This window comes from Neophocaena asiaeorientalis, unplaced genomic scaffold, assembly GCF_003031525.2.
Source record: "Neophocaena asiaeorientalis asiaeorientalis breed wild unplaced genomic scaffold, Neophocaena_asiaeorientalis_V1.1 scaffold30, whole genome shotgun sequence".
NCBI classification, from domain to species: Eukaryota; Metazoa; Chordata; class Mammalia; order Artiodactyla; family Phocoenidae; genus Neophocaena; species Neophocaena asiaeorientalis.
The window spans coordinates 11088601-11111652 of record NW_020174923.1 but is presented as its reverse complement, the minus strand read 5'-3'; the positions used below and the strand labels follow the sequence as shown (position 1 = coordinate 11111652).

The window sequence follows — 23052 nt, the reverse complement described above, 5'->3', positions numbered from 1 at the left end:
TTCCTTGGGTCCCTGCAGCAAACCCCAAGGGGGTCGCTGGGAGTCGAGGTGGGCGCCACTTACCAGCGCAGGGCGATCTTGATGGGGGTGGTGAGGCATGACGTGAATAGGTCGGCTGGAAGGTCAGGGATCATGGGCAGGAGCTCGTTGGCCTCACAGGCTGCCAGCTGAATGCAGTTCTTCATGGATGGGGGCAAAGGCATCTGGGCCAGTGGGTGGTTTGGGTTAATAGCAGCGACCTGCATTGGGACAGGAAGGAAGAGAGCAGCTTAACTGTCACGCACAACTGGAGACTGAGCCGGAAATGTGACACGAAGGAAAGGACCCATCAACCGAGGCTTAAAGCTTGGGGGTTCCTGGCCAAGTCCTCTGGAGAGAGGCCCAGCTGCTAGATCCTCTCCTGGAGACGACCACAAGCTCCAGCCCCAAATCACTTGTTACTTAAGGACTCCTGGGTTATAAACGCCAGGGGGCGAGGCTCCATGACGACCAGGTGCTGGGGTTTCAGGTGATGATGGCATAGAGGAGGGCAGATGGGGCAGGAAGGGATAATTTTAATCACTGACAGCTGCTCGTTTGTTTCCCAACTTGAAAAGAATGTTTATGTGTCTCGGGTTTTGCTCCTTACTAATAATCCCCTATGTCGCATGATTGTGTCTCTTTCACACTGGCTATTTCATTTGCTTTTTACAACATCACCATGAGGTAAGTCTTCTTTCCAATTTTAAAAACCTACAATGAGGAAACAGAGACCCCAAGAAATGACGTGAACTGCCGGTCACCGGGCGAGTCCTAGTCATGAGTACGGGAAGCTGGTCCTGGCCTGAGGGCCGTTTTCCACTCCCTCATCCCATCCGGACCCTCCTGAATCTATACCACACACCTGTGACACTAACATGAGTGCTCTGCAGGGTCTTTTCCAAACAGCAGTCTCGGGCGAACTTTGTAAGTTAAATACACACAAAGCTGTGTTCACTCATATATACCTAACATTGATTACAACATGTAAAGTGTTGTCATTATTAATGCTGATAAAACCTTCTCAAATGGAAGGCAGTAAAAGCGGTACTTTTATTAATAACCTCTTCAGATCATTAATAGAAGGAACAGTAAATCCAGAATACAAATCAAATTCTAGTATACTTAATACTAAATAAAAACTGCAATTTCTAGAGGAAGGGGTTTTTTATTGTGGCAAAATATACATAATATAAAAGTTACCATCTTACCCACTTTATTTGTATGGTCAGTGGCGTTAGGTACACTCACATTGTACAACCATCAGCAGAGTGGGTTTTTTAAAGCACAGAGAAAAGGGAAGGCAGAATCACTTTTAATCCTTTCCTTGGCTCCAGCTCTACAATCTAAAATAGCACCAGTGAAGCAACCTGCTCCACACAGGAAATTAGTTTCCAGGTCTGCTGTGACAACACGCTAGGAAAGATGTTGGGTCTGGGTGCCGTGTGGGTCTGCGGCTTATCAGACCTGAGTCATGCGGAAAGACGGAAAGACGCAGAGGCTGCAGATGTGTCAGAGCCAGGGGAGCCTGCCGGAAGTGGTCTCGACTTGCATGCTCTGTGGAAGTGCATTCTCCCCAGCCCAGGAGGGAGGATGACATCGGCAATGGGTCAGGCTCCGGGAGGGGAACAGAGTGCACAGTCTTCAACGGTGAAAGGGGCATTGGAGAGGTGGCCTGGGACTGAAGCCAATGCACATGCTTCTTGCAAGCCTTACCACAACTGCGCACAGACGTGATGATTACAGGAAACAATGTAGGAAGAAACAGTCATTTATGTAAAACCAAGATTCAGTATTCTTAAATGTTGGTGTGGGTTACTAGTTTTAACTTCTCTGTCTATAATCTGCTTCCACAGTAAATTTACTTTCTGAGAAGCGAAGAGCAGGTCCTCTGGCTACAGCCCCCAAATGCTGCAGCCCTTCCATCTTTGCTATTGCCTGTCACTGAGCTTCTACAGCCTCAGGCTCTCAGAAGTGAAGCAGTGTGTCACACCAAGGCCACCTTTCTCCCAAGTCGGCCTTAGACACAGGCCCCCAGGGGGAGGCGGGGGTGGGGCGGGTTCCCATGCCCTGGCAGCCACGTGGGGTGCTCGGTGGGTTAAGGGCATTTCTGCTGATGTCAGGATGTCTGTGCCCTGTCCTCTGTGGAGGCAGCGCTCCTGTAGTCCTGACACAGCCGGGCAGTGCTGTCAGGTAGCGATCTGCTCAGTGCCTCTGTGTTAGGTCTGCCTTGGGCTGCACCTCGTGGTCCACGAGCATTTGGCCCAGAGCCTTGCAAAGTACCTGAGGCAGAGGAGGGCACAAGGAGACAGGGAGACGATGCAGGAACATCTTCATCCCAAGTAAGTCCACTAGAAACTAAATTTCCCAATTCACAGTGATCATTGATAGAAACCTCTATTTCTTAAACAAGCCCCTTGCAGTATGCTGATGTATAAACTGGCAGAAAGCATTAAATGTGGCTGCAGATAATCTGAAGTGTGGTAACACACAATAATAGTCCCCTCAGACTCATATGGGACCTGTTGTCACCACTGGGCACATGACAGCTCTGCACTGGGGTTAATTAGAATCAGTAACATTTTAAAAAAATGACATTCAAGACAAACAATTCCACCAACGATTCATTTTTCAAGCTGCTAACCCAGAATACAAAAAAACAAAACAAAACAAAACCCAACAGATGAGCTACTTCCAATATATTCTTTTGGTTTTGTATTTATCTAAGATATTGACCTTTTAATTGAAATTAGTCTTTGGAAACAGCTTGCATGTAAACCTAACTACCAGTGATTCAGAGGACTTTTCAAAGGCACCCAGGCTGAGAAGAGAACAGGTCCAGCTGGGAGCCACCACTCACCCTGAAGGGCACACCCCAGATGCACTTTTACCCAAAGAGGCTTCTCCTGGAGAACCTAGTGGCTCAAACGCCAGGAAAACTTTAATCATTAAAAGCTCACTAGAGGGCTTCCCTGGTGGTTACCGCAAAAAAAAAAAAAAAAAAAGCTCACTAGAGCCTTCTGGAGGATTTGGGAAGGATCCAGAAAAATCTTCAGATGTGATACACAGCAACCAGATCCAAGAAAGACATCTGCTGCCTCTTCCACACGTGTGGATAATGTGGCACTCATGCACTCAGAGCTCATGGGAAGGATGGCCAAGCAGCTCACACAGGCCCGGAACCACTCGCTCCAGAAGCACGGCTGGAGGTGAGTGGGGGTTGCAGCGGGAGCACCTACACCTCTCATTTTCTAAATGAAACTCTGCCATTGTGCTGCTTCTGTTCTCCATATACATATACAACACATCTTGATAAAGAGATGAAGGCAATAATAATTTATTTCAGAGAAGTCTTTACCAAGCGACTTTCTGAAAATAACATCTACTTGGTAATAATTCCAGTTCTAGCTTAAAGAAATTTTTATTCTCAATTCAATAACACCTACTTACAGTGGACATTTTTGCAAAGTTCAGAGAGAGACTGAGATCTGTAAAGGAATCAGGTATTGCTTACCCAGCTCATTTCAAAGTTGTTAATGGAGCATCTATCATGCAACAGATACTGTACTAAAAATAGCAGATACAAAGTGGCAGTAGTAATTTTTAATATATAATTTATATAATTCTATATATATTAAATAGTAATTTAAAAAGAAGTGGTACCTATTGCTGGGAACTATGAAATCTAGGCCAAGAGAGCAGGAGTCGTCTTTGTTGGAGGAAGACTTGTAATCATACCGAGAACCCCCCCCCCAATATTTCCCCTATAGGGTGGCTAAAGAGCATGATTATCCTGAGAGTTTGCCTAAATGGACCGTCCACTATTTTCAAGCCATTTAGTTGTTAGCAATCATTTTCTAAAATGCTCTAGAATCATTCTATAACTCAGTAAAGATGATTAATTAGAAATTATAACCAAATTTCTCCACTATTACTCTTAGATAACTAAAAAAAAGGAGATACTAAAAAATTCCACAATCCTTTACATCAAGAAGAGAATTTCCATTGGGGGCTACTGTGAATAATGCTGCTGTGGACATCTGTGTACAGGTTTTTGTGTGGACACATGTTTTCAAGTCTCCTGGGTATAAACATAGGAGTGGAACTGCTGGGTCGTCTGCAGCTCCAAGTTTAACATTTGAGGAGCTGCCAGACTGTTTTCCAAGGTGGCTGCACCATTTTACCTTCCCACTAGCACTGTGTGAGGGTTCAAATTCCTCTACATCCTGGCCAGGACGTGTAATTATCTATCCTTTTTATTCTACCCATCCTAGTGGATGTGAAGTGCACCTCAGTGTAGTTTTGATTTGTTTCCCTAGTGACTGATGATGTCCTCTTCTTACCTTATTGTGCTGGCTAGAACTTCCGGTACTATGTTGAGTAAGAATGGTGAGAATGGACAGCCTTGCCTTGTTCCCGACCTTAGGGGGAAAACGTGGTCTCTTACCATTAAGGATGATGACAGCTGTAGGTTTACAGATGTTCTTTATCAAGCTGAAGAAGCTCCCCTCTAGCCCTCATTTGCTAAGAGGTGGTTTGTTAGGTTTTTTTTAATCATGAAAGGGTGTTGGATTTTGTCAAAAGCTTTGTGTCAACTGATATGATCATATGATCGTTCTTCTTTAGTCTCTTGGTGTGATGGATTACATTAACTGATTTTTTTGAATATTAAGCCAGACTTGCATACCTGGAATAAATCTCACTCAGTCATAGAACATAATTCTTTTTATGGATTGCTAGAACTGATTTGCTATTGTTTTGTTGAGGACTTTTGCATCTAAGTTTGTGAGAGACAGAGGTCTGCAGCTTTTTTTCTTTTCTTTTGTAATGTGTATCCATTTTGGCATCAGGGTAATAATGACCTCATAAAATGAATTGGGAAGTGTTTCCTCCCTGTTCTATTTTCTGGAAGAGACTGTAAAACTGGTGTTAATTCTTTAAATATTTGGTAGAATTCTCTAGTGAAACTAGCTGAGTCTGGAGATTTCCTTTCAGGAACTTTTAAATTACAAATTTAATTTCTTGACCACTCACATTATCTATTTCATCTTGGGTGGATTTGGTAGTTTGTGGTTTTAGAGGAATTGGTCCATTTCTTTGAAGTTGTCAAATTTATGATGTAAAGTTGTTCATGTTATTCCCTTATTTTTCTTTCAATGGCTGTACGATCCTGAATCTTCTCCTTCTATGTTTGTTAGTCTTGCTAGAGATTTATCCATTTTATTGATTATTCCTGAGAAGCAGCTTTTTGTTTCATGGAGTTTTCTCTTTTTCTTTTTTACATTTCAATGATTTCTGTTCTTATCATCATTTTCTTTCTTCTGATTGCTTTGGGGTTATTTTGCTCTCCTTTTCTAGTTTCTTGAGGTAGTGCTATGGTCTGAATGTTTGTGTTCCCCCAAAATTCACATGTTGAAATCCTAACCCTCAAAGGTGATAGTACTAGAAGGTGGGGCCTTTGGGTGGTGTTTAATGCATGAGGGTGAAGCCCTCCTGAATGGGATTAGTGTCCTTACAAAAGCAGCCTGAGAGCTCTCTGACCCTTTCTACCATGTGAGGACACAGCGAGAAGGCCTGGCCATAAACTAGGAAAAGGGCCCTCACCTGATCAAGCTGCACTGTGATCTTGGACTGTCCAGCCTCCAGAACTGAGAGAAATAACTTTCTGTTGTTTAGAAGCTACCCAGTCTGTAGTATTTTGTTACAGTAGCCCAAATTGATTAATACAGGGAGGAACTTATAATTTGATACTTTTCCTATTTTCTAGCATAAGGATCTAGTGCTATAAATTTCCCTTTCAATTGCTTTAGCTGCATCTTTTTTTTTTTTTTTTTTTTTTAATTTTTGGCTGCGTTGGGTCTTTGTTAGTGCACGCGGGCTTTCTCTAGTTGCGGTGAGCAGGGGCTACTCTTTGTTGCGGTGCGCGGGCTTCTCACTGCAGTGGCTTCTCTTGTTGCAGAGCATGGGCTCTAGAGCACAGGCTCAGTAGTTGTGGCACACGGGCTTAGTTGCTCCACGGCATGTGGGATCTTCCCGGACCAGGGATCAAACCCATGTCCCCTGCAATGGCAAGCGAATTCTTAACCACTGCACCACCAGGGAAGTCCTAGCTGCATCTTATCAGTACTGACATGTCGTACATTCATTTTCGGTTTTTTTTCTATTTATTTTTTAATTGAAGTGTAGTTGATATACAACATCGTATTCATTTCTGCTATACAGCAAAGTGATTCAGTTATATATAAACATTTTTTTCTTATATTCTTTTTGACTATGGTAATTCTATTTTTAGTTTTCTGATGTACATTCATTTTCATTCAGTTAATGTATTTTCTTTAATTTCCCTTGAGACTTCTAACCCATCAATTATGTGTTCTTTTTTTTTCTGAGATTTTTCTGTTGTCTTTTTATCGCTGACTTCTAGTTGATTCTACCATGGTCAAAGAGCACACTTGTGTGGTTTCAATTATTTAAAATATGTTGAGGTTTGCTTTATGACACAGGATATGATATATCTTGATGGATGCTCTATGGACACTTGTGTATTTTGCTGCTGCTGTTGGTTGGAGTGTTCAGTTACTGTCAATTAGATCTTTATGATTGACATTCAACAAATATTACTGTTTCAGCTTCAAAAAAAGATAGCTTAATTTCCTTTTTCCCAGTCTGTATACCTTCTGTTTTTTTCCCTTGCCATATTGCAGAAGTCTTATTGTATAATGTTGAGGAGGACTAGTGAGAACTAATATCTTTTCCTTGCTTCTGACCCCAGTGTTAAGAAAAACCACTTACCTTCTTGTCCCTCCCCTCAAGTGAGCTGGTAACTTCCCACCTGCCCTTCTCCCCGTGCATGGCTCTGTGATCACCCAGTTTAGTGCTGCCATTTTTCTGGTTGCCACCAGAAACACCATGGTCTGTGCTACCACAGATCCTTTGTGAGAGAACATCGGGACATTACCTCCACAGCCTCTGGCTGATGGAGGAGAGGTCCTCCTGTGATAGCAAGCAGGACCATGCAGATGGGTCCTGCTGGGAACCACAGTACCCTCACGATATCCCAGGGTGTTGGTCATGATCTGTGGTCTAGGACATTAAGCAATTTCTGGCATATTTCAAAATAGACGAAATTAGAAAAAAAATTAAATTCTAAGACTTAACTCGAAGAAGCTCCCAGTTTTATGATGGCTGCAAAAAGTATACTATATTCATGGATTTGGGTGAATAATTTTTACTTTGTTTCTTTTTACATTTCATACAAATCAACCAAAGATTAAACATATTCAGTGAATCATAGACACATCTAAGGAAGACAATTAAAGGTAGTTTATTCAAATGTACGGTTATTTTATGAGACCAAATCCATAAATAATTACTAAGCAACTACTTCATATAAAGCATCCTTGATAGGTTTACATAATAGACTTAAATACAGCTGACAATGCCAATAGAAGAGATACTGCAAGACAATACATAATTAATTGTCAAATTAATTGCATAAAAATTTGCTATATGAGGTCAGCTGAGGAAGATTTCAGGCTCAGGGAAGTAGAATTTTAGTTATACCCTGAAAGTTGACCGTATTAATAATATAATTTGCTTGTCTGTGGATTTCATTTAATCTACAGACAAGAGATGAGAGTTCCTGAATTTTTAATGCAGTGAAATCACTTTTCTTTCACCCAAAGCTTTCAAATTCCAGGACTGGGAATAGTAAAAGGTGCCAACAGAAAAAAACTGGATCTCCCGGTACAAACTGCAGAAGGGATTGGTCACAGGTGCATGGTAGCAAAGAGTCTGGAGACTGCTTATGTACCATCCTCTGTTGCACAGGCTGATGACTGGACTAAATGTAAAAAGTGCTCTGCAAACCACAAAGGGTCGCACAAATAAAAGGCGGTAGTAGGTAGTGTCCATCAGCTAAGGCTGTCAGGTGTTCTGGCCTCCCCTGATGCTGCCTCTCCATCTTGCACGGCCCCCTCCTCTCTCACCAGCTCTCAGTGGCGGTAAGGGTCCTGATCTTCTAGAGGCTGCTTTTCTCATCAGCGTGTTTCTGTGACCCTTTCCACTTTCTGGTTAGCACGTCAGCTCCCAGAGCACTCGGAGGACCAGCCTCCCATTCCACTCTTCATTTCCATCATGGCTTTATTTTCCCCAGCCGGGTGCTCCGGGTGGCTGTGTGCAGCCCAATGAAAGGGATTTCTGCTGTATTTGTTTACAGGTTAACCCCCACTTACTCTCCTATAAACAGTGGAAATGGTAGCATTTCTCCTTAAATTACAAATGTGTGTGTGCTGTGGGGGGAGTGTTTCAACTACATAATAGGTTTCTTATCGATATTTGTTTTGAAAATATTCACTCTTATGAATTGTTACAGCTTGCTATATAGCTTGCTATACATAGAGTATAAGGTACAGAGGGGTGAACTTGGCCTGCCTTTATTAAAGAAAAGGGCATGGACCTGCACAGAGTGTGGCAGAGAAGCAAGCGGGGAAGGTGGTTCACCGCTGAAGCCGGGGGTGGCGCAGCAGGAAGGCGGGGCTCCCCTGAAGACCTACCATCAGGACAGCCCCCTGCTCGCCCTTGTGCCCGAAGCCAGGTGTCCTGCAACCACCACAGCCACCCCCCCCCGCAGGAAGCACGTGGTGGTATTCTTCTTTAAAGAGAGTTACTGATGTGTCTGGGGAAAACTAGGGTGGCTAGTGTAGTCACCGGCTCCCAGAGGTAGAATGCTCTCCGCACTGTGAGCAAGGGTGCCCCAGGAAGCCACCTGCCTTCCCCGCCATGGGCACACAGCAACAATGGGTAGCTTCCCTTCAAATTAATATCATTTAAAAAGTAAAGAGAAAATAAATAAGAGTATCACATAACAGACTTCCTGTTTCCCTACTACCTACAAATGGTAACTATGAAGCTATAGAAGAGAAAGAATGGAGACATGAAAAAAATTATAACGTGAAAGCTAGAGACGGACAAGCCTGAGCTCCGTGTAGAGTCAGCACCATGGACCCGTTTTGTAGCGTGAACATCCCGACAGCAAGTCCACGGAGAATGTTCACAAATTCACACACACAAACTCCATTCAGTAAGCAGTCATCCAAGACATACCTTTCTAAAGATAACCTTAGAATTAACATGTGATATTCAAAAATCACAGACAGACATTGTAACACTACAAATATTAACCTTAACACAGAGCATCGACTTCTGTTGGGTTGGCCAAAAGCTTCGTTTGGGTTTTTCCGTAAGATGTTACGGAAAAACCCAAACAAACTTTTTGGTCAGCCCAATATTTCGAATTCCACGGACATCCACACAATGTGCTATCTACAACAGTAGCAAAGGAACCACAGGTTTCCAAATATGAATTCTCTAGTTCTATGGGATGCACATTTGACATTTTTTGAAGAAACCTGAAGATTTTCATGTTAGTCATTTTTGTTACAATTAGTTTAAACACTTGGCATAAAATTTAGCCACACTGATGAATACATGAGAATAATGTGTCATAAATATCAAGTCAAATACAGGATTTCAAACGGAAAATAGGGTGGTTAAGTACTGTGAATCCAGTGATGCTGCAGGACCAAGCCTGTTTCTGTGAAAATGAGTATCCGCTGGACAAGGTCCTGAGCTGCTGGATGCTACTGCTGGAGCCAGCAGGAGTGGGTCACATAAGGAAGTTTACAGATTGTCAGATCAAAACATGATTCGCGGAACTGCCCTGGCGGTCCAGTGGTTAAGACTCCGTGCTTCCACTGCAGGGGGCATGGGTTCAATCCCTGGTCAGGGGACTAAGAACCTGCACGCCACGCGGTGCAGCCAAAAAAAAAAAAAAAACCAAAAAACAAAACAAAACATGATTCATTTGGAGGCATCATGAGAAAAGTGCAAACAGGCAGTAAGAGGAGAGCATGGTGCCACCAGAGTGATGGCCTGAACCTCAACAACAGACTCCCCCAAAGCATGTCGACCATCCTTGGGGGAAGACATCATCCCACCACCGCTGTGGCTGCCACCGGGAAACTATCTGGGCTCCCATCCTATACCAACGAGGATGACCGTGCTGAGGATCAAGTCTTACTGGGATACAGCTCAGCCCCATCAGTCTCTGTAAAAGAAAGGCAATCCTGTTCCCACCACCAGACACCAACTCACCTCCCTACCTCCAAAGAAAGAGAGGAAAAGGCCGGGATTTGACCCCTGCTTCATTGCTGTCTTCAGTGAAAAGAATCATAACTGCCCGTGGGAAATATCCAATGGAAGTAGAACTAATGGATAAAACTTAATAAAGACTATTTCAAAGAGAATCCACTGAAGATTTAGTCTCCTCTTCTAGTTACAAAGATTTTATATCCAAGATAAAAGCTGTTGCAAAAAAAAACCAAGAAATCTGAATTCTCTTTTTCTCTTTCTCTCTCAACATATATACTGTGTACTGTGGATATAAATACTCCTTCTCTGGCTTTTATCATGAATTCTTGGTTATGGCTACAACAAGGCCACCTTCTCATCTATCGCAAGAAGTAAGGGTGATATAGTTTAGTGAAAACAGCCTAAGATTCCATACCCAAACTGTCCATAATGCATGTGGACAAAATGAAGACAATAACACATGCAATATAGCTGACACTCACCGTCAGACAGACCAGTATTCATCCCAACTCCACTCCCTTTTGCCACCCCACCCCCAACTATGAGGGGTGGGGCACATCGCATATGACCCAGCTTTAGCTAATGAGACATAAGGGGAAGTCTGCACTTGCTTTCCTAACAAGAGAGACAAATGTGATAGCTCTGCCCTATCCCCACCTCATCCAGGCTCAACGTGGAAGCATGTACTGTAACCATCAAGATAAAACATCAGAGTGTAGAGATTAAAAACAGCCTGGGTCCCTTATGGTACTGCTGAATAATTAAATCATTTGCCTCAGAGATCTTAGCAAAAATGACAAACTGTTACTTGTTTAGAAAGCAATAGTGAGATTTTTCATTACTTTCAGCTAAAAGCAGTCCAAATGCAAACACTTAAAGCCTGAGAAAAATTACGCCCATACATCAGTTCTTAGGTTGTTATTTGAGGATTTGCCCTAGCAGAACAAAGGAGAAAACTGAGAAAGAGACAGAGGTGGGATCTAGAAAACAGTGGATGCTTCCAGGAGAGTGATAAGGAGAAATCCCAGGATGACAGCTTTGGAGCCGGCCCGTTTAGAACAGCCGATTGAAGCAGGCAGTGGAGAGCTGGGAAAGAAGAAACTTTGGGAAGAGGCATATTCTGAGATTCAATACTACCCTTGCAAATTTAGGAACTGAGGAAATGTTAAAGATCTAATTCAATAAGAAAAGATAAAATCTTCAAGAAAATCAAAGAAACAAAAACCGTTATAAAAATGGAAAGCATAGCACCCTATTTAGCCATTCAATGAACAATATTTACATGGTCATAATCAGGGAGTTGAAGTTTAATATTTGTCATATTTTAGAATCAACTCATACACAAAGTATGGGGACTTAATTATGGTCAGAGACTAGAGAATAATCATAAAAGTGCAGATGACAGAAGTTGGAAAGGTCCAGAGGTAAAAGAAAGTCCAAGGAAGCTAAGAACCTAAAGCCAGAGGATAGTACTGATTACTGACGAAACTAGAAATAAAAACATCAGGGTATTATTTCAAATTGCAAAGGTTACAAAGTATAGGGAATCCAAATGTAGTGACACAACTAAATTGCAGTGGGGAAACAGGAGGGGGCAGTTAGTGACTCACCCTCTTCAATTTCTCTTTAGAATTCACAATTTAATACAAACAACAAATATGACTTAAAACTATGTAACATGTCTCTTTACTATCAAAGTTCTATATAATTTCTCCAATTCTTTAAATAGAATTTACTAATGGCAACTCTGTTTTTGGTTTATACAGTAGCAGAAAGCCTGATAATCTAAAATTTATGAATCAAGCAGTAGTAGTATATGCATATTATTTACATTTATAGAGATACTCATAGAGGAACTAGAAATACAAACAGTTAAAATAGGTTCCCTATAGTAGCAGAGTCTTGGCCAAGGAGGTGTGGGCCAGGGCATATTTCATTCATTATAAACCCTTGGTACTATTTAATTTTTAAAATCATGGCATATACTAATTTAGTAAAAATAAAAATATTTATCTTAGGGCTTCCCTGGTGGCGCAGTGGTTGAGAGTCTGCCTGCTGATGCAGGGGACACGGGTTCGTGCCCCGGTCTGGGAGGATCCCACATGCCGCGGAGCGGCTGGGCCTGTAAGCCATGGCCGCTGAGCCTGCGCATCTGGAGCCTATGCTCCGCAACAGAAGAGGCGACAACAGTGAGAGGTCCACGTACCGCACACACAAACACACACACACAAAATTTATCTTAAAAAAAAAAACATGGAAAGCAGAGAGAATTGAAGACTTTCCTTAGTTTTCAAATTACAAAGCAATATGACACAAGGAAAAACGTAGAGACCATTACTGAGGGACAGACATGCATTTTTCCTGGCTATGATGAAGTTTCAATTGTGTGCAGTAATTTATGCCATGCTTTCATGGAGGCATCTTCTACTTCACCTGCAGTATTCCTTTGAGATGGAAGTCCAAGAATATGAAAGCTGATAACCCTCTCTTAAAATTTATGTCACTCATATTTGTGCTAATGTTTATTACTTGGAGGCTTTCTGGTCCAGGTAACTATTTTCTTGCATTATATTTAATCATTTTTACCCTCTTTATTTTTTAAACTCTGGCACAAACCATTTTACCCGCCAGTTTCTTTCAGTTTCATGTTATCATCTACCCAATAAAAGTTAAAATGTATCATAAATTTACAAAGAATCTGGCCAACTGTAGACAGGGAAAGAATTTTTTTAAAGAATAAACCTAAGAGGCCACACAGGATTGCTGTTTCTACAGCAGATAAAAAAATGACTAACATGAACATTAAGATATTAGCTGGGAGCCAATTTTATCATTTTAATTTCCGCTGTTGATGCAAGAGACCAGCTGAACAACAGCCAATAACAGTAAGTGTAATGGAAAACCGTAAGACTTATCTGCACTGTAATTAAGAAAAGAATGAAGATAAAAGTCAGAGCTAATTATAAAACATATGGTATAACTTTACATTGCCATCTATTTGCCACTTCAGATAACATATTTTTCATTTATTCTCCTCCATGAGGAATTAGTCAATCAAACATTTCCCTCCTCACCCCAAAAAGATGCATGGAAAACTTTTTTGTCGCATTCAATGAAATGAACAGTTTCTTAGGCTGATTAATCCTTGGCAACATACAGAGAACATTTACAGAACCGACAGAGCAGATACTCCAAGTGCTAGAGCATAAGAGGGAAATGCTTGTCTTCTGCTGAGAAGGGTGGGAGAGGGACTATATTTAACATGTTTTTTTTGTTTTTTGTTTTTTTTTTGAAGTACGCGGGCCTCTCACTATTGTGGCCTCTCCCGTTGCGGAGCACAGGCTCAGTGGCCATGGCTCACGGGCCCAGCCGCTCCGCAGCATGTGGGATCTTCCCGGACCGGGGCACTAACCCCGTGTCCCCTGCATGGGCAGGCGGACTCTCAACCACTGTGCCACCAGTGAAGCCCTATTTAACATGTTTTAATTAACAAAGGCGGATGTATTGGTCTTTCCTTAATCACCCTGAAGCTCATAAGTTGGGGATAAATATCAGGCTGGGTTCTTTGGCATTTTTATTTACACATTTTAAATGGAAAACAAAAAAAATGTTTTTTCAAGATTTATTACTTGATGCGAGGAAAAGCAATTACCTCTTGGTGCTTTGAGTTTTTAGCACTCATAAGATAACCTATCCCTTGGATAAACTTAGATGAAATGCCTAAAAGCAAGGTAAAAATTTAATGATCTAAAACTTGACCTTTCCCTTCTCTTATTCTAGAATGCAAATAATAACAATAACAACTTGTGGCACTGGGATAAAGGGTAATTTATCAGTCACTCTGGTGCAAAGTTCTGCATAAGGGCTTAATTTATAAATATTTTAATTTATAAAATATTTATAAATTAACTGTATGACATGTTAAGTTCTCCCAAGTAGAATTTCAAATTTTTTTGCTGATTATTTCAGCAATATCCTCTGATGAAATGTGAAAAACATAACAATACATTAAAATTGGATAGACCCAAAAAGGCTTGAGGAAACATGTACTCAGTGCCATTTCTGTTCCTGAATTGAGAATTTCCTGCACTGCAACCAGTTGAAATTCATGATCCCCTGGAGGCTGCAGAATATTTTATTCTCACTCTCGTGCAGGCCATAGGATGGAGGCCTCTTAACTGAAAGTGCCTCTTCAGAAGTCACTGTTTAATTCAAACATCAAATATTACTTAAAACAACCAAGGAAAACGTTTCTTCACGATCAGAGCACTACACAGGCTCTCCAGTTCTTTAAATGGAAGGCACCAACGGCAGCTGTAGCTGTTTTGTTTTCTGTATTTAGCGTAGTAGGGGTTTTTTTCCAACACAAAAGACAAAAAAATGAGGGCAATAACTAAGATGTGGGTGGAACTGAAGACTGTGCCCAGACACGGGTCCATTTCTCCGAAAATAAATGTGTCTGCTTTATTTTCACATTTATCTCGAAGGCAGAGCCCACTGAAGCACAATTCAACTCTATTAATTTTATCACTTAATTAAAATTCGGATTAGAAATGATGCTGGGTAAAACGAGGTGTAAAAATAAGCCCAAGAGCTTGTCCTGAGTCCTTTCCAAGTTCTTTGTCGTGGACCCCACCACCTTGCGCTGAGCACTCTGAGCCTGCCCCACCCAAAGAAACAAAACCACAGCTCCAGGCCAATAGTCCCCCACGGCCACCCCCACCGCCCAGTGTGTTCAGGGCCTCACCTCCAGCTCCTGCTCCCTCTGCAGGGCAAACTGTTTGAAGGACTTGACAATGAGACCAGCGTTGGAGCAGTCGTAGACGAATATGGAGGGGCTGCCCATCCATGTCTGCAGGTCATATATAGACAGGGGGATGTACTGAGTGTAGTTCTGGAAAAGAAAAAAGTGCATGTTTGTGACTCACACCTGGCGAACTCTGCCTGCTCACCAGCACCTGCACCTCCAAGAGGGTCCCATGCATGGGGCCCGCTGCACAGAGCGTTCCTGAGCTGCCATCTCTACCCACTGTGAACAGCAACAAACTAACCTCCCCACCATCTGCCCACACGCTGTTTCATCAGGTAGAACCGGGCGGTGGCACAGTTCAATCCCGAGCTCCTCTCCTCCCCTGTTCGGCTCTCGCTGCCCCCTGGGAGCGCACTCACTCCACTGAGGGATTTCCCTCCACGTGTCCCACAACGAGGCCTTCACACCCACCCTTCCTCTCCCACCCTCTTGCAGCCAAACCACAGCTTTCTCTTATAAATCCCAAGGCCACGCATGCTACTTCACACCATTCCTGCTCACCATTTACTCCGTAACTTCTCTGGGCTTATACAGCAGAACACGCTCCTCGATTATAAAGAAGATGAGCTCAGAAAAGTTGATTGGGTCCTCAAATGTGCATGTTTTCCCTCTTGCCCCTTTAATTTCAGAGCTACCCATAAGCACTTTATCCTCTAGATGATTTAGATCACATTGAAGGAGTACAAATAGATTTGGCTCCATAATTTTTTTTTCAAATCACAGAACAATAACATATTAGCATGAATTTGCTAAGTGAAATATTTTTCTGGACACACTGTACTCTTCAGTACTTGAAAACACTCCAGCTATTACTGGTAAACATAGAGAGGAATGGTCCTCATCTCACCAGAGAGAAATGACTAAAATCCTCACTCAAAGGTAACATTTTTCTTTTTTTTTTTTTTGTGTGGTACACGGGCCTCTCACTGTTCTGGCCTCTCCCATTGCGGAGCACACGCTCCGGACACGCAGGCTCAGCAGGCATGGCTCATGGGCCCCGCCGCTCCGCGGCATGTGGGATCTTCCCGGACCGGGGCACGAACCCGTGTCCCCTGCAACAGCAGGCGGACTCTCAACCACTGCACCACCAGGGAAGCCCCAAAGGTAACATTTTTAAGCAATTCTTCTGCATAGAACGCCATCACTTATTTATCCTTCCTCAGGCACCAATAGTTTAAGTAGTGACACTGTAGCAGAAATCAATTCTGTGCACTTACAGTAAAGGTGACTGTGTTTCCTCAAAGCTAAGCCACAAACATTGCCTCTGGTATTGCCAAGAGGATTGTTTCTAATGCAAAGGGGAAAAGGAACAGAAGACAGAAAGACCAAACCAGGCCTGGAGAAGACTGTCATCAAGGTGGTGGCGGCAGAGGCCTTCTTGATATGCACACACGTCACCAGATGCAAGTCCCATCCCAGACGGGGAGGATGTGCCGACAGCACAGGTGTGGTGGGGCTGCAGACATCTCTACCACGAGGGGACCACCCTCTGCTCACACTGTGCCATTTCACCTTGCTAAACTGCCATCACCTGGTGTCTTGTTCTTCGTCACTGCACGAGTAAGAGAACACTTGGATATGCTCTAAGTAAACTCTCACAGAAGGATTCTAAAGACGGCAGTTCTTCCCTAATGAATCTATAAAGGCAGTGCCCAATCAAAATACCATCAGGGGTTTCCTTAATGGAATCTGACAAGCTGATTCTAAAGTTAATGCTGAAGAGAAAGGTATAAGAATAGCACAACACAAAAAAAATTGTAAAGGAGGAATAATGAGTGAGGACTCACGCTAGCAGATATTAAATACACTATAAATCTATGGTAATTACAGGATGGTACTGGGGAAGGCGAGACAAACAAATCAACAGGAGGGAAAGCCCAGAAACAGAGTCACATATATAACTGTAATGAAGGTAGCATTTTAACTCAGTGAAGAAAGAATGAACAATTCAACAAGTGATACTTGTAAAATCCAACTAACCATTCAATATTGCCATCTGAGATTCCACACACAATCAGGACAGATTTTAAAAATAAATACAAAAGCAGAATAAAAGATTTAAAAATTTATTTTGGTGTAAGAAAGACCTTCTTAAACATATAGAACCTAGAAACGTTAAAGAAAAATAGAGCAATGTAAAAATTATATAATTCTGATAAAAACACATACCTGTGACAAGCAATTTAAGAATAAAGTAGGTACAACATATGTGACATAGGCTTTATATTTAGAATGTGTGTGTGTATATAAGCTTCTGCTGCAGATCAACAAAGACAAAACAACAAAAACGATATACAATAGGCAAAAGCTTCACACAGGCAATTCACGGAAGAAACATGAATGATCAACAACTATGAAAGTTTCACGCTCTCGATTAATCATGGAAATGCAAATTACAATGAGAATCATCCATCTACCTATCTTCATCCAGCAAACTGGAAAGAAGTTTTAAGTATGAATAATACTCCATGCTGACCACAATGTTCAACAGGGTGCTGGCTTATCGTTGGTGCAAGTATAAATTGAGGAAGCTATTTTTGGAAGGCAATTTGGGTGGTTCTTAAAATTTTTACTGTACATACCCTTGACTTCTAGGTGTCCATCCTATAGAAATACTTGCATTTGTATACAGAAATGTACATACAAGGATGTATAATACTTTCACTGGTAAAAACCTGTAAGCTGTCTACATGCTACTGTGGAAAAGACTGCCAGTCTAACATCTATTTTTCCCCTCTTCATCCTCAATGCAAGTTTAGCTGAGCACAGTTCCCAGTTTCCTTTGCAGCTAAGTCTGATCTTGCAGCCCAATTCTGGCCAATGGGACATGATCAGAAATGTGTCTAAATTATAAGCGCCGCCCTCTTTCCCTTCCCGGGAGGAGTGAACATGGCAGAAGACATAAGCAGGGGGACAACAGAGCTGTGTGATAGAAGGGGCCTGGGCCCCATGTCACGACGATGCCACAGCAGTCCCAGACGGCCCACAGGGACTATCACAACCAATCTTGGATCCTAATATATCCAATATGAAGGGATCATTAAGCAAAGGGGGCCCATACACCCACATTATGAAACACCATGCAAGGTTATTTATATGCACTGACATGGAGAGATGTCAGAGGCTTGTCATGATTTTAAAAATGCAAGTCTTAGAATCTCACATATAATATCCTGTTTTGTGTGTGAAGCACCACATGCCCAGCACTTAAGCTGAATGAAATGAGGACTCAGCAGAAACGTGCTGAGTGAAAGGTCCTATAAATGGTGCTGAAAGAAGAACACAGGACTGCTAAGGACTGCTGTCTCTGACTGGGGAGGTGACAGGGGTGTGGGGTGGTAAGAAAGTGTCATATCTATTTCTTTTAAAACTTCTGTTCTCTTGCAACCTTTTAGAATAGAAATTACTTGTATTTTTTTAAAAGACAAAATGCACACAACTATTAAAAGGAGGAAGGAAAAGGGTAAGCTCCAGGGTTCACTATAACACACTTTATGTTCGGTCACTGGTTCATAATGAGCAGGCATTACATGTTATCTGCACAAGTAAAAAGGCTTCAGCACATGCTGCATTGGACAGAGCAGGACACAAGTCAGCGCCTCCCTGGGCCCAGCAGGGAAGAGCACTCCTCTCCGGCCCTCTGCCCAGCAGCATCCCTCCCCTTGTTCACCTGCAGCCCCCACTGCTATGGGGGAGAAAAGGGCCAAAAGGAACCCTTTAATTGGGCAGGGACACCCAATTAAAGGGAAATCATCACATTTTTCTATGCCAGCCACACTCTGCTGTTTATCTGCTTCCCACAAGGTTCTAGCTCAGTGAGGAGCGGCCGAATATGGCTGGGGCAGTTCTGACCCCATTCCTGCCACCACGTCATCCAAGTGACTGCTGGAAAAGGGCAATGCTGTCTTCTTTGCTGCCTTCTAGGTACAGCCCCAGAAGGCCCCAAAGGCAGCAAAGCAGCACGCAATAAAATATATTTTAACTGTGTTTTGAGGTCTGGCCTTTTGAACTAAAATGTAATTTTTATATTTCCCCCAAATCAAAAGTTACTTTCTAAATTTCTGAGATGCAAAGGTAATTAATGGTGACTCATTAAAATAATAAAGCACTAATCCATCAGGAAACTCGTTAAGGGTTTTCCCTTTCATTCCCTGTGCCACTGGCTGCCACGGAAATGGTTCAAGTGGAGTTGTCAGCCACCCAGTCCCACTGGAGGGCAGAAGCACCTCCATTTTCTAATGCTTGTCCGAGGGGCAGCATACAAGGAGCTTTCGGAATTGGTCTTTAGCCTCATGATTTTTAGTTGTGAGAGGGTCTGGCACCTTATACCGTCCACAGGGATGCTCAGCCACAGAAAATGGCTTGGACCCACACCTCCACACAGATGGGCTGCATGGTAGGTGGCAGGCTCTGAGCAGCAAGGGCCTCTGTGGCTGAAGTGGAGACACCCCCAGCACTGTGGACGTTTGAGGCTGGTCAGTCAGTGTGGGGCTCATCCCGGGCACTGCATCAGGCTTGGCAGCAGCCCTGCCAACAGCACTTCCCCCTCTCTGCCCAGTTGTGACAACCAAAAAGGTCTCTGGACACTGCCAAATGCACCCTGAGGGGGAACCTCCCCTGGTGAGAACCAAAGTCTTTGAGGAGAGATGATTTCATTTAAAGCAGTAGCTGTATATCTGTAGTTTAGTAAGCCCGTGAAACGTGGAAGTCTGTTTTCCTTAGGGATACAAAATCAACTGTATTAAACCATATGGAGGAAAATGGCCTTTGAGAACGAATCCTTATTGGAACACGAGCAGGTGGATCTCATTTCCCATCTCAGAAGGATCCTGGGGAGTTTGTCAAGCTTCGGGCCAGAATCACAGTCCTGCAAACCTGCAAAGGGAGCCTGCAGGATGACAGCCCTGGTGTTGCAGCGAGTGAACAGAACAGAAACAACACCTGAAGTGCAACTGTTTCCACCCCTGCAATTATCCCTGTGTCTTCTAGGCTGAACCAACCTACACAAGCTGGAGAAGTCGAAGTCCCCCACGCACTGAAGGCTCCCAGAAACACTCCACAGCCTTTCAGGCAATGGTTTGGTTTCTCCCCCCACCAAAAACTATGAGCACAGAGAATTCCTAATCAAAGCGTCTTTCCTTTCTCTTGAAAAAACATACTCAAGGCCATGTTTTCATTTCCAACATAGAAATAGGTTTTAAATAATTTATTCATTACACTCCACTTTATCTGTCAGGTTATATTAAACATCAAAAAAAAAAAAAAAGCCACATGCTTCATCAGACTGTCATCACAGCTGAGTCAACCACAGAGGCAGCCAAGCACTGAGCCCTGGGACACGAGCTCGGAGGAAGGGCACTTTGTTCTCCAGGTAAAGCCGGCGACCTCCTAGGAAGCAACTCTCCATCTCCGAGCAGATTCTAAGTTCAGACAGTCCCTGACTCCCGATGGTTCAACTTATAGTCTTTGATTTTACATGGTGCAAAGCAACACACATTCAGTAGAAACCATACTTTGAATGTTGTTCTTTCCCAGGCTAGCGATATGCGGTCCGATCCTCTCCCATGATGCTGGGCAGTGGCAGCGAGCACAGCCCCCAGTCAGCCCGAAATCACGAGGGTGAACAATTGATACACTTACAACCATCCTGTACCCAGACAACTGTTCTGTTTTTCACTGTCAGTACAGTATTCAATAAAAATTACATGAGACAATCAACACTTTATTATAAAATAGTCTCTGTGTTAGATGATTCCACCCAACTGCAGGCTAACGTAAGTGTTCTGAGCATGTTTGAGGTAGGCGAGGCTCAGCTATGATGTTTGCTAGGTTAGGTATAGCACAGGTGTTTTCAGCTTTTGGTATTTTCAACTATGATAGGTTTATGGGGCATAACCCCACTGTAAGTTTAGGAAGGTCTGTACATCTTCTGCCAAAGAGCTCAGAATATGAGTCAGAAGTCTTAGCCATAGTAAAATGGCATCCTCCTAAGGGCTTCCCGGTAAAGCCCCCAAGGATGCATGCTTCCTCTGACCTCACAGACAGGAACCACAGGCATATCTGGATGTGTCATCCTGGCTTTCCCTGGACAGTAAGGGCATCTGCATACAGCTGTCCTCCGAGGAGAGCAGAGGAGCATGGGTAAGCAGAAGATTCATCTTCCTTCTGAAGGAACCGGTATTGGGAGGTGATGGCCCAGAGATGTTAGGTATGGGGCAATGGTACTTGTGAACCAAACACTGCAGGGTTTAAGTCACAAGCAAACTCCTAGTCCCTTAAAATCCTTAAGGCTGAAGGTTTATTGGCTTTGCTGATACTTTCTCTGCCTTTCCTTTACTACAGTTCAATAATTGTTTACCTTATGAGTAATGCGAAATAAATGTTATTTAAATAATAGAATTTATTGGTTTGGAAAAACTGCACATCACTATCAAATAGATGCCTCTTACTCTGATTTAGTATATAGTTCATTATTGAGTCTGTTGAAAGACGGATCATAAAGGTTTTTAAATGTGCTATTATCAAAAAGATGTATTTGTGATTTTTTAAAAGCAATATTTGTGCCAGACCACATTTAACATTTGTTGTAATTGTTACTTTATATATTGAGAATACAGCAGTTGTCCCCCTCTCCAAAAAAAGCTGTTAATTTTATTGTAAACTTGACCTTTCTAGCATTTTTGTGTTTGCTTGCAATAGCTGAAGACCATCAGTAAAAATTCTCTTTCTTCAGGAGAAGTGATAGAAAACTTTGGGCTATCTCTTTATAAGAGCTTTAAAGTTTTTAAAAAATATTGTTTTCTTGATGCTGAGACATAAAACCTTAGACCATATCTTAACTGACTTCTCAGATGTCCTATATTTGAAAACCAGATTTATGGAGGAAGGATTCTCAAATGAGAGTGCATCAGAATGGCCTAGAGGGCTCGTTACAATGCAAATACCTGGGCCCCTCCCCAGAATAGGCTTCCATAAGCCTTGGGTGGGGTCTGATAATCTGCATGTATTATAAATTCCAAGAATACTGCTGCTACTGGTCTGGGACCTGTACTTTGAGAACCCCTGGTGCAGACAGTGCAAATGTTGATGGAAACAGAAAACATTCACTTTCCCGTTTTGGTGTAAACTGTACTTCCTACGCATCATGAAGAACACTTTCCTTTTTCCGTCTATGATTTAACACTTTACATATAGTGATCAGGAAACACTTTGATGATAAGATGATACTTACATAAAAATATCCATGAGTCAACATGTAAGAAGGTTTTTAACTGTGAATTCAATTTCTTTGATTGATCTACGGCTATTCAGATTTTCTATTTCATTTTGGGTCGCTTTCAGAAAGCTGTATTTTAAAAGGCATTTTCCATCTAATTTAAGTTATTAAATGTATTGGTATAACATTATTAACATTCCCTATCTTTTCAATGTCTACAGAATATGTGGCGATATCCCCTTTCATTCCTAAATGTTGATTGTATCTTCTTTTTTCTTGCTACCTAGCCAGACTTGTTAATTTTACAGGTGTTTTCCAAAAAACAAATTTTAGCTCTAACTTTCTCTACCACCTGTTCTCTATTTTACTGATTTGTGCTCTTTATTACTTGTTCCTTCTACTTCCCTTGAGTTTACGTTGCTCAACATTTCCTAGTTTCTTAAGGTAGATATTTAGATTTTTATTTTAAGCTTTTCTTCCCTTCTGTATAAGGATTTAATAAAGCTATACATTTTTATACAAGCACTGCTTTAGCTGTATCCTACAAATTTTAACAAGTCGTCTTTTCATTATTGTTTAGTTTGAATTATTTTTATTATCCCTTGTGATACCTTTTTTCATACATGTGTCATTTAATTTCCAAATATTTGAGGATTTTCCAGCTAGCCTACAATTTCAGATTCTGTGGCCGGAGAATAGACTCTGAATGATTTCAATCCTTCAAACTTTATTATGACATTTCTGTGACCCAGCACAGGCCTTTCTTGGTGGGCGGTCCACCTGCCCGGGACAATGTGCGTTCTGTGGGCATTGGGTGCAGTGTTCTGTTAACTGAGTCAGAGTGATTGATAGTCTT

General features: G+C 42.2%; 1 protein-coding gene across 2 annotated transcripts in view; it reads right to left on the bottom strand.

Annotated features, from left to right (window-relative positions):
• RPTOR (regulatory associated protein of MTOR complex 1) overlaps positions 1-23052 on the bottom strand; it is a 337424-nt gene that overhangs the window by 158560 nt on the left and 155812 nt on the right. For both annotated transcript variants that reach the window (XM_024760891.1, XM_024760890.1), the window contains exons 5-6: positions 14918-15064; positions 64-239 (exon numbers count right to left, since the gene is read on the bottom strand). In XM_024760891.1, coding sequence (XP_024616659.1) covers positions 64-239; positions 14918-15064 — 323 coding nt within the window. The remainder of the gene's footprint in view (positions 1-63; positions 240-14917; positions 15065-23052) is intronic.